General features: G+C 42.7%; 1 protein-coding gene across 1 annotated transcript in view; it reads left to right on the top strand.

Moving 5' to 3' along the window:
* Positions 1 to 18,495, top strand: part of COL4A5 (collagen type IV alpha 5 chain) — a 263,094-nt gene that overhangs the window by 168,090 nt on the left and 76,509 nt on the right. The window contains exons 26-28 of the mRNA XM_069747143.1: positions 12,185 to 12,277; positions 12,550 to 12,654; positions 14,077 to 14,174. Coding sequence (XP_069603244.1) covers positions 12,185 to 12,277; positions 12,550 to 12,654; positions 14,077 to 14,174 — 296 coding nt within the window. The remainder of the gene's footprint in view (positions 1 to 12,184; positions 12,278 to 12,549; positions 12,655 to 14,076; positions 14,175 to 18,495) is intronic.

The following is an 18,495-nucleotide window of genomic DNA, read 5'->3' as shown; positions in this document are numbered from 1 at the left end:
CATGCTATCGGTGGTGGCCTCTGCTCAGCGAAGTACCTCATATGTCCACTCGTTAGCATCTGTCGGTGGAATCAGGATCTGTGAAACATCTGAGATTATAAAGGTTTTCGCAGACTTCTACGCGGACTTATATTCCTCCAGGGTTGATGGGTCAGCCGGAGATACAGAGACTTTCTTGGAGAGTCTGGGGCTGCCGAAATTGAGTGAGGTGGATAGGGTGAGCTTGGAAGCCGCTATCACGGAGGAGGAACTGAGTCGGGCGTTGAAGTCCATGGCCAATGGGAAGGTGCCTGGAGTTGATGGGTTGCCAGCCGAGATTTATAAAAGCTTGGGGGAGGTGTTGATTCCCTGATTAAAGTTGGTACTCGAGGAAGCTAGGTGTCAGGGGTACCTCCCAGCATCTATGAGGGAGGCCATTATAGTGGTTATTCCGAAGGAGGATAAGGATTTGGGGAAGCCTGAGTCATATCGCCCAATCTCTCTGTTAACCATCGATGTCAAGCTTTTGGCCAGGGTGTTAGCTTCCCGTCTGTCTAGTGTCATTACTAACCTTGTGCATCCGGATCAGTCTGGCTTTATGCCTGATAGATCAACAGCGGTTAATCTACGGAGGCTGTATATGAATCTGCAGCTGAAGTCTGACAACTGTGGCCAGAGGGTTATTGTGTCCTTGGATGCCCATAAGGCGTTTGACAGTGTGGAGTGGGGATATCTCTGGCAGGTGTTGAAATGTATGGGTATTGGACCGCAGTTTGTGTCTTGGATTCAACTGCTATATTCATTGCCGACGGCTAGAATCAGAGTAAACGGGGAACTTTCTCAGCCTATAAAGTTGGCTAGAGGCACGAGACAGGGATGTCCACTTTCGCCTCTTCTGTTTGCTCTGGCTGTGGAGCCCCTGGCCGCCAAGATTCGACAGTCTGATGGGGTCCCTGGGTTTAGATATGGGAGTGTTGAGGAAAAGATAGCGTTGTATGCGGACGACATTTTGCTATTCCTGGCTGACCCGGATGACTCCTTGAGGGGCCATCGAGATCATTGAGAGATTTGGTTCCTTGTCGGGGCTGAAGATAAATTGGGATAAATCGGTCCTGTTTAAGGTAGATGGTGTGGGAGAGAGTGGGAGTGAGACATTGGGAGAGGGGCGGCTTAAGGTGGCATCCCATTTTAAATACCTTGGAATATGGATCTCGGTGCCAGTTACGGAGTTTTTATATAGGAATTTGACTCCTCTCATGGGCGTGCTTAAGGCAAAAGTGGATGCGTGGAATAAGTTACATTTATCGGTGGTAGGTAGGGTTAATCTTATTAAAATGGTGCTGATGCCCAAAATACTTTACATCCTTCATAACGCGCCAGTTTGGATCCCACGGGGGAAATTTCATCAGATTAATGCTCTTTTTCGAAGCTTGATATGGGGGAGGCAATACCCACGTTTTAGCCTGGAGACGCTTCAGCGACCCAAGAAAGATGGGGGTTTGGCTTTGCCCAACCCTGAGTTATACTTTCTTGCAGCCCAAAGTGAGCATTTGAAGGGCTGGGCGCGGGAGGCGTCCCCCAGTGCGGTACAACACTTGATGGAAGGGGTGACAAACCGACGCCCGGTGGTGCAGTGTTTGGAGGATGGCTCTTTAGGAGCTTTGGGGAAATTGTATCCAACTATGTTTCTGATACGTAAGTTATGGATCAGATTGCGGCAGATTCGGGGGGTTACGGGATTGACTAAATTCACACCGATATGGTTTAACAATAATTTAGTGGAGTTTGCGGCTCTGGGGGTGCTGACAGAGTGGCAGGCTAAGGGAATCTTTTATGTTAGTCAGATAATTCAACAACGAGTGTTAAAATCCTTTTCCCAGCTACAGGGGCAGTTTGGACTGAGACCTTCTGGGGAGTATCAATATGCTCAGATGAGGCACGCTTTTGGAGCTCAAAACAGGGGCGATGGCATTAGGATCCAAGAAGACATAGTTTTGGAATATGTGTGTGGTGATGGGACTACAAGGGGAGTCATTTCCACCCTGTATAAAGAACTATTGCATACATATTTGTTGGATTTTCCTCTAAAAGCGAGAGCTAAGTGGGAGAGAGATTTAGGCCCAATGGAGAATGAAACCTGGGAGTCGGTATTGGAGTGGGTTCCACGAATGTCACTAAGTGAGCCGTATAGACTATCGCAGCTATACATCTTGCACAGAGTCTATAAATCTCCGGAAGTTTTGCATAGAGCGGGGTTGCGTGCTGACTCTGAGTGCCCGAGATGTGGGACTGAGAATGCAGGAATATATCACATGATGTGGACGTGTCCAAGACTGGCTGCTTTTTGGCTGGTAGTTCTGAGTCGTGTGGAAGGTGCGTATAGATGTAGGGTGCCGAGAGATCCGATAGTGTGCTTATTGGGGTATGTGGATGAAATTAGAGTGGATAACACCTGGAAGATAGCAATTGCTAGGCTATTATATATGGCTCGAAAAGTGATAGCACGGAACTGGATTAAGGAGGAACTGCCTGTAAGGGGTGAATTCCTGCAATATGTAAAACATGGTCTCAAACTGGAAAAGGGGGTTTACAAGAGATGCGGGAAAATAGAAACGTTTGACAAAATGTGGTCTCCGTGGCTCGAGCTGGGATGAGTAGGTAAAGGAAATGGGAGGCTGAGGGCCTTTGAATGGTGAAAACTGCTAGACGAATAAACGGTCATAAGGGAGTTAAGCGGTTCATAGAGTCATCAATGCTAGTTATAGAAGTTCCATTGGAGAGGAGCTGTCATGGGGGGGGGGTTGGGGTTTGTTGGGATTTGTTGGGATTGTTGGGGGTTTTGAAAATGGGGAAATTTTGTATGTAACAAATTTGAAGATGAATGAAAATGTAATGTTTATGTTTATTCTTAATAAAAATCTATCTAAATAAAAAAAAAAGTAAAGATGGGGTAAAAGAATCTAACTATGAGAAGAATGCAAAAACCCCACCCGATTCCTGTAGCGACTAAAGTATCCAGTAATGCAAGCCCAATGGCTTCAGCGCAACCTAGATAACCCCTGCAGGTAAAACTAGAGTTGACCACTCGGACATGGCTCCCTGAATGGCCGTCGTGTAAATCTCATACGTCCTAAGGAACCAAGGGAGAGTGCAGTGTCAGAATGAAACCCCAACAGTACACTTATCTCCCTGGTATAGATACCCAGAAGTAGGAACATGCCTCCAAGCAAAATCCACCAAAGACTATCACCAGCAGAGAAGACCAGCAGGGGAAGGGGGTTAAATAGTGGCACCTGCAGGGTGATGGGACAGGCTAGAGAGCAAATAAAAAACACCTGCTGTCCAAAAGGATTGGATAAAGATAAAAGGTAATCAGCACTCTGATAATAACAGAAGCTGCTGTGTCTTAGCGGACAGAGACGCTGTCAGGAGAGCACAGGACCGCCGGATCGAATCCCGAGGCATCTTGGCACTCATGTTTTCTTCTCCACATAATCATTCTTTTAGATAACCAAGAAAAATTATCTTTCACAATTGGTGCAGAATCCAACCAGAGGAGCAGCACTTTTAGACCTAATACTATCTAATAGACCTGACAGAATAACAAATCTGCAGGTGGTCGGGCATCTAGGAAATAGCGACCACAATATTGTACAGTTTCACCTGTCTTTCACTAGGGGGACTTGTCAGGGAGTCACAAAAACACTGAACTTTAGGAAGGCAAAGTTTGACCAGCTTAGAGATGCCCTTAATCTGGTAGACTGGGACAATATCCTCAGAAATAAGAATACAGATAATAAATGGGAAATGTTTAAGAACATCCTAAATAGGCAGTGTAAGCGGTTTATACCTTGTGGGAATAAAAGGACTAGAAATAGGAAAAACCCAATGTGGCTAAACAAAGAAGTAAGACAGGCAATTAACAGTAAAAAGAAAGCATTTGCACTACTAAAGCAGGATGGCACCATTGAAGCTCTAAAAAACTATAGGGAGAAAAATACTTTATCTAAAAAACTAATTAAAGCTGCCAAAAAGGAAACAGAGAAGCACATTGCTAAGGAGAGTAAAACTAATCCCAAACTGTTCTTCAACTATATCAATAGTAAAAGAATAAAAACTGAAAATGTAGGCCCCTTAAAAAATAGCGAGGAAAGAATGGTTGTAGATGACGAGGAAAAAGCTAACATATTAAACACCTTCTTCTCCACGGTATTCACGGTGGAAAATGAAATGCTAGGTGAAATCCCAAGAAACAATGAAAACCCTATATTAAGGGTCACCAATCTAACCCAAGAAGAGGTGCGAAACCGGCTAAATAAGATTAAAATAGATAAATCTCCGGGTCCGGATGGCATACACCCACGAGTACTAAGAGAACTAAGTAATGTAATAGATAAACCATTATTTCTTATTTTTAGGGACTCTATAGCGACAGGGTCTGTTCCGCAGGATTGGCGCATAGCAAATGTGGTGCCAATATTCAAAAAGGGCTCTAAAAGTGAACCTGGAAATTATAGGCCAGTAAGTCTAACCTCTATTGTTGGTAAAATATTTGAAGGGTTTCTGAGGGATGTTATTCTGGATTATCTCAATGAGAATAACTGTTTAACTCCATATCAGCATGGGTTTATGAGAAATCGCTCCTGTCAAACCAATCTAATCAGTTTTTATGAAGAGGTAAGCTATAGGCTGGACCACGGTGAGTCATTGGACGTGGTATATCTCGATTTTTCCAAAGCGTTTGATACCGTGCCGCACAAGAGGTTGGTACACAAAATGAGAATGCTTGGTCTGGGGGAAATTGTGTGTAAATGGGTTAGTAACTGGCTTAGTGATAGAAAGCAGAGGGTGGTTATAAATGGTATAGTCTCTAACTGGGTCGCTGTGACCAGTGGGGTACCGCAGGGGTCAGTATTGGGACCTGTTCTCTTCAACATATTCATTAATGATCTGGTAGAAGGTTTACACAGTAAAATATCGATATTTGCAGATGATACAAAACTATGTAAAGCAGTTAATACAAGAGAAGATAGTATTCTGCTACAGATGGATCTGGATAAGTTGGAAACTTGGGCTGAAAGGTGGCAGATGAGGTTTAACAATGATAAATGTAAGGTTATACACATGGGAAGAAGGAATCAATGTCACCATTACACACTGAATGGGAAACCACTGGGTAAATCTGACAGGGAGAAGGACTTGGGGATCCTAGTTAATGATAAACTTACCTGGAGCAGCCAGTTCCAGGCAGCAGCTGCCAAGGCAAACAGGATCATGGGGTGCATTAAAAGAGGTCTGGATACACATGATGAGAGCATTATACTGCCTCTGTACAAATCCCTAGTTAGACCGCACATGGAGTACTGTGTCCAGTTTTGGGCACCGGTGCTCAGGAAGGATATAATGGAACTAGAGAGAGTACAAAGGAGGGCAACAAAATTAATAAAGGGGATGTGAGAACTACAATACCCAGATAGATTAGCGAAATTAGGATTATTTAGTCTAGAAAAAAGACGACTGAGGGGCGATCTAATAACCATGTATAAGTATATAAGGGGACAATACAAATATCTCGCTGAGGATCTGTTTATACCAAGGAAGGTGACGGGCACAAGGGGGCATTCTTTGCGTCTGGAGGAGAGAAGGTTTTTCCACCAACATAGAAGAGGATTCTTTACTGTTAGGGCAGTGAGAATCTGGAATTGCTTGCCTGAGGAGGTGGTGATGGCGAACTCAGTCGAGGGGTTCAAGAGAGGCCTGGATGTCTTCCTGGAGCAGAACAATATTGTATCATACAATTATAAGGTTCTGTAGAAGGACGTGGATCTGGGGATTTATTATGATGGAATATAGGCTGAACTGGATGGACAAATGTCTTTTTTCGGCCTTACTATGTTACTATGTTACTAGATGTATCAAACTGTCTGAATGGGGTTTTGTCAGGGAAATTTACTTCTGTAGGAAGTACAGCAATGGGACTTCAGAGGACTGGGGTAAAGTAATTTTCTCTGATGAAGCCCCCTTTCAGGGAAGAAGTCTTGAAAAATAAGGGAAAACAGTGTAAATATTGAGTTTTTATATAAACTTAATTTATTTGTCAGTAAAAGTTTTTAAAAAAAATCAGAAATGTATATAAATTTTCTCAATAACCATAAAAACATCCAACTTTAAGATCTAAAAACCCTAAGCAGCAAACTTTGTGAAAATCAAAATTTGTACAAGTCTCAACTTTTGGCTTGGACTGGACATTATACAACCATGTGCATAATTCTGTAAGCTGGCCAAACACAATGAGTGAAGTATCACAACATCTTGGCATAAAATAACCAAAAAAAGTTGCACTCTGTAGTGCTAAAGCATGCCAATATGAAATCTGAATAACAATACTGCTTCTGGATACTAAGAAAAAGATGAGACGCTTAGCACATAATTTGGCTAATTCATGCCTGCCCAGCAGCCAGTGACAAGGCGGTCTCAGATCTGCTGGGTCCTACGTGTGTAGTGTGAATGTCTCTCTAAGACTGAAGTCTGAATTCCTGGGTAGATGTGAATACTGCTCTTCAAAGTCTGATTTTATGGGTAGGCAGGGCCCTGTTGCAATTCAAATCCACCACATGCTGGAGGGCGGAGCCGCCGGAGCGCTTGGTCAGAGCTAAGCTTATGTTCTAAGCATCTCATCTTTTTCCTAGTATCCAGAAGCAGTATTGCTATTCATATTTCATATATTCCATGTCTACACACTTTAGCACTACAGAGTGCGACTTTTTTTTGTTTATCGTATATGAAGATGTCTGCTCCCAGTACGCACCTGTTCTCACTAGCTTGGGAGTGCCAATCAGTCTTTTGTCATCTGTATATTAGCTTTCTGACCAAGCGCTCCACCCTCCAGCATATGGTGGATTTTAATTGCAACAGGGTCCTACCTACCCATAAGATGAGACTTTGAAGAGAGGTACTCACATCTACCCAGAAATTCAGATTTACTCTTAGAAAGGTATTCACACTAGACACGTAGGACCCAGCAGATCTGAGACCGCCTTGTCGTTGGTTGCTGGGCATGCATGAAGTGGCCAAGTTATGTGCTAAGTGTCTCATCTTTTTCCTAGTATCCAGAAGCAGTATTGCTATTCATATTTCATATATTTCATATTACATGCTTTAGCACTACAGAGTGCAACTTTTTTTGTTTATTGTATATGGAGATGGCTGCTTTTAGTATGCACCTGTTCACACTAGTTTGGAAGTGCCAGTCAGTCTTTTGCCGTCAACATTTTGGCATAGGCTTTCAAGATGTATCTTTTTATATTGGTGTTTAGTTTTCCCTGATTTATATTTTCTGTATGTGACCATCAATCCTTCTATCTTGTTTCCTTCTGCCTAAATATTGTAACTAACTGTTGGTGTTGCCGGTGCACAGTGTACAGATAATTGGCATTTTCCTTGCCTTCTTTTAGTGCTTTGATATGGATTATGGCTGCCATCTGCTGCACTCTGACTGCCAGCTCTTATAACATGGGAATCTCTGCATAATTGTTCTATAACGAAAGAGACAATACAAGACACTCTGCAATATGAGCTAGAATCATTATCAGATTATTAGCTTTAACTGTTATGTACACTTAACCCAAAATATAGAATTGTATAGAGTTGAATAAGTGCGATTAAGGAAACACATACTATTATTCTGTTCCATTTGCCAGATGCCTTCTCTGCTACATCACTTCAATAGATACTGATTGCAAAACAATAACGGCTTTGGTGGAATTATTCCTTGATTTTTTTTATATCTTATACATTCTGTATATCATGTATACTATACTCTAGAGTTATCTGCTGAAATCACTAGTGTAACATTCCTTGCCAGAGAAGATTGATTCTTTCTTCTCTTAATAGCCACATCTTTCCCGCCATCCTGCATTTTGCACTCACCATTTACTCTAAAATAATACAGCTGAAATCTGTCCTGGTAAAAGCTAAACAGAAGACTACTAGCACAGTGAGGAGTCAGGTTACAGCTCCTATTATTATCTACAGAGAAGTGAGGGGAACGAGGCGAGACACGCTCTCAGCACAGTGAGACGTTAGGCAAGCACAGGGAAATTGAGCTGAGCTTTAGCTTCATGCAACTGTTTTAGTTATCTCCGTTGCTGGATTCACAGCCACAGAGCTCAGTATTGCTGTATAATGTAATTCATGCTGATTCTGTATCTCACTGTGTGATAAAGAGAAAAAAGAATAGGAAACCATCTCTCTGCGTGTGCTGTGTATGGAAGACATCATAGTAGCTAGTCTACACCTAACAGGTTAGAGGGAATTGAAAATTAGAGATGGAGTCTGCAGAAATATACTCGAGTATAAGCCGAGATTTTCAGCCCATTTTTTTGGGCTGAAAGTCCCCCTCTCGGCTTATACTCGAGTCATATACCCGGGTGTCAGCAGGGGAGGGGGAGCGGGGGCTGTGTAATCATACTTACCTGCTCCCAGCGCGGTCCCTGCAGTCCCTGGCTTCTCCGGCGCTGCAGATTCTTCCTGCACTGAGCGGTCACATGGCACCGCTCATTACAGAAATGAATAGGCAGCTCCACCCCCATAGGGGAGGAGCCGCATATTCATTGCTGTAAATGATCGGTGCCATGTGACCGCTCAATTACAGGAAGAAGCTGCAGCGCCGGAGAAGCCAGGGACTGCAGGGACCGCGCCGCAGCAGGTAAGGGGAGCGCAGCGCTATAATTACCTGCTCCTCGCTCCGGCTCCGTCTGCAGCGTCCTCTAGCAATGACGCTCAGGTTAGAGGGCGCTGTGACGTAGTCAGTGCGCGCCCTCTGCTGAGCGTCAGTGCTGGAGACGGAGCCGCACGAGGAGCAGGTAATTATTGAAAGCGCCGGCGTCCTGAGAAGAGAGGTGAGTATGTGATTTTTTTTTTTTTTATGGCAGCACCAGCAGCATTCTAAGGAGCACCTATGGGGCCATAAAGGTGCAGAGCATATATGGGGCACAGCATTATAAGGAGCACCTATGGGGCCATAAAGGTGCAGAGCATATAAGGGGCACAGCATTATAAGGAGCACCTATGGGGCCATAAAGGTGCAGAGCATATATGGGGCACAGCATTATAAGGAGCACCTATGGGGCCATAAAGGTGCAGAGCATATATGGGGCACAGCATTATAAGGAGCACCTATGGGGCCATAAAGGTGCAGAGCATATATGGGGCACAGCATTATAAGGAGCACCTATGGGGCCATAAAGGTGCAGAGCATATATGGGGCACAGCATTATAAGGAGCACCTATGGGGCCATAAAGGTGCAGAGTATATATGGGGCACAGCATTATAAGGAGCACCTATGGGGCCATAAAGGTGCAGAGCATATATGGGGCACAGCATTATAAGGAGCACCTATGGGGCCATAAAGGTGCAGAGCATATATGGGGCACAGCATTATAAGGAGCACCTATGGGGCCATAAAGGTGCAGAGCATATATGGGGCACAGCATTATAAGGAGCACCTATGGGGCCATAAAGGTGCAGAGCATATAAGGGGCACAGCATTATAAGGAGCACCTATGGGGCCATAAAGGTGCAGAGCATATATGGGGCACAGCATTATAAGGAGCACCTATGGGGCCATAAAGGTGCAGAGCATATATGGGGCACAGCATTATAAGGAGCACCTATGGGGCCATAAAGGTGCAGAGCATATATGGGGCACAGCATTATAAGGAGCACCTATGGGGCCATAAAGGTGCAGAGCATATATGGGGCACAGCATTATAAGGAGCACCTATGGGGCCATAAAGGTGCAGAGTATATATGGGGCACAGCATTATAAGGAGCACCTATGGGGCCATAAAGGTGCAGAGCATATATGGGGCACAGCATTATAAGGAGCACCTATGGGGCCATAAAGGTGCAGAGCATATATGGGGCACAGCATTATAAGGAGCACCTATGGGGCCATAAAGGTGCAGAGTATATATGGGGCACAGCATTATAAGGAGCACCTATGGGGCCATAAAGGTGCAGAGCATATATGGGGCACAGCATTATAAGGAGCACCTATGGGGCCATAAAGGTGCAGAGCATATATGGGGCACAGCATTATAAGGAGCACCTATGGGGCCATAAAGGTGCAGAGCATAAATGGGGCACAGCATTATAAGGAGCACCTATGGGGCCATAAAGGTGCAGAGCATATATGGGGCACAGCATTATAAGGAGCACCTATGGGGCCATAAAGGTGCAGAGCATATATGGGGCACAGCATTATAAGGAGCACCTATGGGGCCATAAAGGTGCAGAGCATAAATGGGGCACATCATTATAAGGAGCACTTATGGGGCCATAAAGGTGCAGAGCATATATGGGGCACAGCATTATAAGGAGCACCTATGGGGCCATAAAGGTGCAGAGCATATATGGGGCACAGCATTATAAGGAGCACCTATGGGGCCATAAAGGTGCAGAGCATAAATGGGGCACAGCATTATAAGGAGCACCTATTGGGCCATAAAGGTGCAGAGCATATATGGGGCACAGCATTATAAGGAGCACCTATGGGGCCATAAAGGTGCAGAGCATATATGGGGCACAGCATTATAAGGAGCATCTATGGGGCCATAATCAAAGGTGCAGAGCATATATGGGGCACAGCATTATAAGGAGCACCTATGGGGCCATAAAGGTGCAGAGCATAAATGGGGCACAGCATTATAAGGAGCACCTATGGGGCCATAAAGGTGCAGAGCATATATGGGGCACAGCATTATAAGGAGCACCTATGGGGCCATAAAGGTGCAGAGCATATATGGGGCACAGCATTATAAGGAGCACCTATGGGGCCATAAAGGTGCAGAGCATAAATGGGGCACATCATTATAAGGAGCACTTATGGGGCCATAAAGGTGCAGAGCATATATGGGGCACAGCATTATAAGGAGCATCTATGGGGCCATAAAGGTGCAGAGCATATATGGGGCACAGCATTATAAGGAGCACCTATGGGGCCATAAAGGTGCAGAGCATAAATGGGGCACAGCATTATAAGGAGCACCTATTGGGCCATAAAGGTGCAGAGCATATATGGGGCACAGCATTATAAGGAGCACCTATGGGGCCATAAAGGTGCAGAGCATATATGGGGCACAGCATTATAAGGAGCATCTATGGGGCCATAATCAAAGGTGCAGAGCATATATGGGGCACAGCATTATAAGGAGCACCTATGGGGCCATAAAGGTGCAGAGCATAAATGGGGCACAGCATTATAAGGAGCACCTATGGGGCCATAAAGGTGCAGAGCATATATGGGGCACAGCATTATAAGGAGCACCTATGGGGCCATAAAGGTGCAGAGCATATATGGGGCACAGCATTATAAGGAGCACCTATGGGGCCATAAAGGTGCAGAGCATATATGGGGCACAGCATTATAAGGAGCACCTATGGGGCCATAAAGGTGCAGAGCATATATGGGGCACAGCATTATAAGGAGCATCTATGGGGCCATAATCAAAGGTGCAGAGCATATATGGCACAGCATTATAAGGAGCATCTATGGGGCCATAATCAACGGTGCAGAGCATTCTATATAGCACAGTTGTATATGGAGCATCTATGGGGCAATAATGAACGGTATGGAGCATCTATTTTTATTTTTGAAATTCACCGGTAAATGCTGCATTTTCTACCCTAGGCTTATACTCGAGTCAATAAGTTTTCCCAGTTTTTTGTGGCAAAATTAGGGGGGTCGGCTTATACTCGGGTCGGCTTATACTCGAGTATATACGGTATTATTTTTCATATGTACAAGCTTGAGAGCCTATTCTGAAAGTTACCTGAAATGACAGGTATGCTTTAAGGACATCTGCATGGATTTTGTATTTTCTTGTCTTTTGTTGGTTTCCACCTGATACTCCACTTTTATCTTGTATTCCAAAAATTGACTGATAAATCAGACTTGCTATGAATTTGGCCAAAGTGTGTTTTAGACTGGGCATTTTGGATGGAGAGCCTGATTGGGGACAGGGACAGAACTGCAGAATATATTAGTGCCATAAAAGTTTATGGGAAATATGGAATGTTAAGTATTGAAATGTAACTATCATTTATTTTTTTTATTTATTTGCGAGAGAGCTCATTCCTAAACTCACTTGTTGCATAAATTATTCGGTCAATAATTATTTTATTTATCTATTTATTTCATAGGTATTAAAGGACCCCCTGGACAGACAGTAACAGAAAAAGGTGCTAAAGGTCTTCAGGGTCCCCCCGGTAGTTCTGGCCCACCAGGGTCACCAGGTGAGTCTGGGGTGTTTCTCAGTGAGGCAGTAAGTCAACTGCTTATCCTCTGGTTTACCAATACATGTTATATGGTAGTAGGTATTAATGGGAAACTTCCATCTTTATCTAGAGCTGTTGAAGGAAATAAAGTTGTGCATGCTGTCAACAATATGGTTTGGGCATCCTGAGTATGGATCATATTTTAGACAGCTTACTCTATGTATTAATAATTATTATTGAACCTTATAATGATTGTCTGCTCTCATTGGGTTACGTATCAATATTTTTAGGTGAACCCGGTCAACCGGGGCAACCTGGACTTCCAGGCCTTACAGGAATGAAAGGAGATCCTGGCATTCCAGGAATTGGACTTCCAGGACCAGCTGGGCAGAAAGGTACATGTTAAAGAATTCTTTTGAATAGGAATGACTTGCAGACGCCTTTATTTTACCTATAAATAAATGATAGCGGTATAGATATGTCACCAGATTTGATCTACCAGATATTATGTAAATGTGGAAAAACTAATTGTTTATTGTAATAGTGTTGTATTTTCTTCCCTTTTATTTCATCTCTATAAATTCAATGTACCGTATATACTCCAGTATAAGCCGAAATTTTCAGCACATTTTTTAGGCTAAAAGTGCCCCTCTCGGCTTATGCTCAAGTCATTTTCCCAGGGGGTCGGCAGGGGAAGGGGAGTGGCGGCTGTCACATCATACTCACCTGCTCCCGGCACGGTCCCTGCTTCTCAGATTGTCTCTGACGCCGGCAGCTTGTTTCTGTGTTCAGCGGTCACGTGGTACCGCTCACTAAAGTAATGAATATGGACGCGACTCCACTCCCATAGGGGTGGAGCGCATATTCATTACTTTAATGAGCGGTACCATGTGACTGCTGAACACAGGAACAAGCTGCCAGCACCAGAGACCATCGCATCGGAGAAGTAGGGACCGCGCCAGGAGGGTAAGTAGAACGGGGGTGGGTGAGCCATGCATTATTCATCTGTCCCCGTTCCACCGCCGGGCTTTGTCTTCCGCGTCCTCTGGCTGTGATGTTCAGGTCAGAGGGCGTGATGACGTGGTTAGTGCGTGCCCTCTACCTGAACAGTCACTGCAGAGACCCGGAAGACACAGCGGCGTGCAGCGGTGGAACGGGGACAGGTGAATATCGCAAGTGCCAGGGGCCTGAGCGACGAGAGGTGAGTATGTCATTTTTTTTTTTTTTTTATCGCAGCAGCAGCGTATAGGGCATAATATGCTATGGAGCATCTTATGGGGCCATTAACCTTTGTGCAACAATATATGTGGCATAATCTATGGAGCATCTTATGGGGCCATCAACCTTTGTGCAGCATTGTATGGGGCATAATATTCTATGGAGCATCTTATGGGGCCATCATTAACCTTTTATGCAGCATTATATGGGGCATATTTTATGTATGGAGCATCTTATGGGGCCCATCATGAACCTTATGGAGCATTATATAGGGCGTATTTTGTATTGAGCATCTTATGGGGCCCATCATGAACTGTATGGAGCATTATATGTGGCTCCTGATTCAATATGGATATTCAAAAACACTTAACCTACTGATGTCTCAATCAATTTTACTTTTATTGTTACCTATTTTTATTTTTGAAATTTACCAGTAGCTGTTGCATTTCCCACCCTAGGCTTATACTCGAGTCAATAGTTTTCCCAGTTTTTTGTGTCAAAATTAGGGGTCTCAGCTTATACTCGGGTTGGCTTATACTCAAGTATATATGGTAATTTTGGAAAAATGAATAGTGAACATTGCATGCTTTTGTTATCAGGATTCTCAGGCCCACCTGGACCACCAGGATCTCCAGGTATATCAGGAAAACCGGGATTAGATGGAACGCCTGGACAGCCAGGTTTCCCAGGACCAAAGGTAAAACATACAGTGGTGCTTGAAAGTTTGTAAACCCTTTGAGTTTTCCATATTGCTACTTTACATTTCAAATCATACCTGTTAATATTTTCACACAAGTTCTAAAAGTAACTTAAGAGAACCAAATCTAATAAATTAATCAAAAATATTAGACTGTAATTTTTAAATGAAAAAAGTAACCCACTAGCACATGTCTGTGAGTAGCAAAATTATGTGAACCTTTGCTTTCAGTATCATACAACTGTATGTGAATGTTTCCAGTAATTGTTCAAAGTTTATTTTATTCACAAACTCTTTTCTGACTGGTAGTTTTTCATCTAACCAATGCATCGCAATAAGCTTCCTAGCAGCATCCTTCCACAACATTTTAATAGGATTAAGGTCAGGACTTTGACTTGGCCATTCCAAACTTGCATTCTTCCGTAAGCATTCTTTTGCAGAACTTTGTGCTCTGAGTTGTTGTTTTGCTGCATGACCCACGTTCTCTTGAGATTTGGCTCATGTAAAGATGTCCTCACATTTTCCTTTAGAATTTGCTGATAAAATTGAGAATTTGTTGTTCTAGTAATAATGACAAGCTGTCCTGTCCTAGATGCAGGAAAACAGGCCTAAACTATGGTACTACCACCATCATATTTCATAGATCGTATTCGGCTTAAATGCTGTAATGCAGTGTTTTTCTATCTCCAAGCAATGTTTTTCAATTCAACTACACCGTGTTCCAAATTATTATGCAAACTGGATTTAAGTGTCATAAAGACTTAATTGTTTTGTTTTTCAAATAAACTCGTGGATAGTATTGTGTCTCAGGGCTCAATGGATCACTGAAATCAATCTTAAACACATGTGATAATTAATTTTCCAGGTGATTCTAATTAAAGGAAAACTACTTAAAAATGATGTTCCACATTATTAAGCAGGCCACAGTTTTCAAGTAACATAGGAAAAAAAAAGGATCTCTCTGCTGCCGAAAAGCATCAAATAGTGCAATGCCTTGGTCTAGGGATGAAAACATTACATATTTCCCGAAAACTTAAGCGTGATCATTGTACTGTTAAGAGATTTGTGGCTGAATCTGAGCACAGACGTGTTCGTGCTGATAAAGGCATAATGAGGAAGATTTCTGCCAGACAAGTTCATCGGAGAGCAGCTGCTAAAAAAGCCATTACAAACCAGCAAACAGATATTTGAAGCTGCTGCTACACCTCAAGGTTGTAGGATCCTTCAAATTCTTGCTATGGTTCATAAACCTACTATTTGGCCACCCATAAATAGTGTTCACAAGCAAAAACGGTTGCAGTGGGCCCAGAAATACATGAAGACTAATTTTCAAACAGTCTTGTTTACTAATGAGTGTCAAGTAACCCTGGATGGTCCAGATGGATGGAGTAGTGGATGATTGGTGGATGGCCACCATGTCCCAACAAGGCTGCGACATCAGCAAGGAGGTGGAGGAGTCATGTTTTGGGCCGGAATCATGGGGAAACAGCTGGTAGGGCCCTTTAAGGTTCCTGAAGGTATGAAAATGACCTCTGCAAAGTAAAGAGTTTCTGACTGACAACTTTCTTCCATGGTATAAAAGCAGAAACCTGCCTTCAGGAGCTAAATCATCTTCATGCATGACAATGCACCATCTCATGCTGCAAAGAATACCTCTGAGTCATTGGCTGCTATGGGTATGAAAGGAGATATACTCATGGTGTGGCCACCATCTTTCCCTGACCTCAACCCTATTGAGAACCTTTGGAGTATCATCAAGCAAAAGATTTCAGAGGGTGGAAGGCAATTCACATCAAAACAGCAGATCTGGGAGGCTATTCTGACTTCATGCAAAGAAATACAAGCAGAAACTCTCCAAAAACTCACAAGTTCAATGGATGCAAGAATTGTGAAGGTGATATCAAAGAAGGGTTCCTATGTTAGCATGTAACTTGGCCTGTTAGGAGGTTTTGGAGTTAAATTGCATTTTTGTTCAGTGAATGTGACCTCCTAATGCTGTAAACTCAACAAATGAGCATTTTTAGTTCTTTAAAACACATCAAATGTTTAGAGAGTCTACTGAACCTAATAATTTGGAACAGTGCATTTTGAGTTTTTATTCATTTTGGAGGTTATACTGTTATCATCAGGATGTTTCTTCAATAAAATTCAATGTATACTCTAACGGGTGATGACTTTTATTAGGCTGACTGTCATTTGCACCGACCATTTAGGACAATCCGAGAAAAATATAATTTGCATAATAATTTGGAACATGATGGATATGCTCCATTTTGGTCTCAATTGTCTGAAAAACATTAATAATAATAATAATAATAATTTTTATTTATATAGCGCCAACATATTCCGCAGCACTTTACAATTAAGCGGGGACATGGACAGACAATAAATTCAGTACAAGTTAAGACAATTTAAACAGTGACATTAGAGGTGAGGTCCCTGCTCGCAAGCTTACAATCTACAAGGAAATGGGGGGACACAATAGGTGAAAAGTACTTGTTATTTCAGGTGTGGCAATTATAATAAATAGGGATTTTCATATAAAATATATATCCGGTCATCATACATCAAAAAAAGCCCAGCAGATATATAAACAAGGCCACAAAATGTTTTTGTTCAAAAAAGTAGAAAGTTTATTAACATTTAAATAGAATAAAATATAATTAAACACATAACAATATAACAAAATGCCTCCAATCCAAAATACCGGTACTGCAAGAGTTGCAGGCATATAACCAATGGTGGCATTTACACAACATGTATAGAGAGCATTCCCATTACAATCATATAGCTAATATGCTGTGGCTAGAAAGTATATTAATGGTCTGATGGCTACTGGGGAAAACTACAATATTCCGATATCAATAAAGCTATATGCAAAGAGCTAAAAAGCCTGTCATATATATCAAAATAATATAAGGTCTTTGCCCCACATATACCTAGGCACTCAGATACAATGCTTCCTGTTAGCAGAAATGTAGCTAGATAATAAGTAACATAAATCCAAAAGTGGTGCCATGGATATACAGACACCCGGACTATATGCCACCTGCTAGCAGAGTTATAGCATGAAAGAAACCCCCATAGTAGCCTAATCAAACTCCATAATTACCTCTGCACACTCACAGGACCGGGAAGATACCCCTACGCGCGTTTCGATAAGCTTCTTCTTCCGGGGGCGTGTGTTATTAGGAGGAGAAATGAGGGACTATTTAAATGAGTTCATGGCCAACAGCTGTAGATGGAGAATCACCGCACATGTGAGTAGAACATTGCACACCATATCCTATGCGACCGTATTCATTTGACGCTACACTGTGATGTGCATGGTTCCATTCCACTTCCGCTTCTGCGCATTACCATGCAGAGGCCTCCCAGCGCGTCATGCTGAGGGATTAGTAACTAGGCAACGCGGCACATAATATATGCGTCAAATGAATACGGTCGCATAGGATATGGTGTGCGATGTTCTACTCACATGTGCGGTGATTCTCCATCTACAGCTATTGGCCATGAACTCATTTAAATAGTCCCTCATTTCTCCTACTAATAACACACGCCCCCGGAAGAAGAAGCTTATCGAAACGCGCGTAGGGGTATCTTCCCGGTCCTGTGAGTGTGCAGAGGTAATTATGGAGTTTGATTAGGCTACTATGGGGGTTTCTTTCATGCTATAACTCTGCTAGCAGGTGGCATATAGTCCGGGTGTCTGTATATCCATGGCACCACTTTTGGATTTATGTTACTTATTATCTAGCTACATTTCTGCTAACAGGAAGCATTGTATCTGAGTGCCTAGGTATATGTGGGGCAAAGACCTTATATTATTTTGATATATATGACAGGCTTTTTAGCTCTTTGCATATAGCTTTATTGATATCGGAATATTGTAGTTTTCGCCAGTAGCCATCAGACCATTAATATACTTTCTAGCCACAGCATATTAGCTATATGATTGTAATGGGAATGCTCTCTATACATGTTGTGTAAATGCCACCATTGGCTATATGCCTGTAACTCTTGCAGTACCGGTATTTTCGATTGGAGGCATTTTGTTATATTGTTATGTGTTTAATTATATTTTATTCTATTTAAATATTAATAAACTTTCTACTTTTTTGAGCGAAAACATTCTGTGGCCTTGTTTATATATCTGCTGGGCTTTTTTTGATGTATTGTTATGGTGAATGTGTTCTAGATTTTCCTTTTTTGGACTAATATGTATAAATGATCCGGTCATCAGCCCGTGTGTTTAAGTGCAATAGTCAAGTATCAAGTGCAGTTATCGTGTGCATGGAGGGTGTGGAGACAGATGAATAGT

Source organism: Ranitomeya imitator, chromosome 2 (assembly GCF_032444005.1).
Source record: "Ranitomeya imitator isolate aRanImi1 chromosome 2, aRanImi1.pri, whole genome shotgun sequence".
Classification (NCBI taxonomy): domain Eukaryota; kingdom Metazoa; phylum Chordata; class Amphibia; order Anura; family Dendrobatidae; genus Ranitomeya; species Ranitomeya imitator.
The sequence above is the reverse complement of the archived record's forward strand: the minus strand, read 5'-3'. Positions and strand labels throughout refer to the sequence as shown.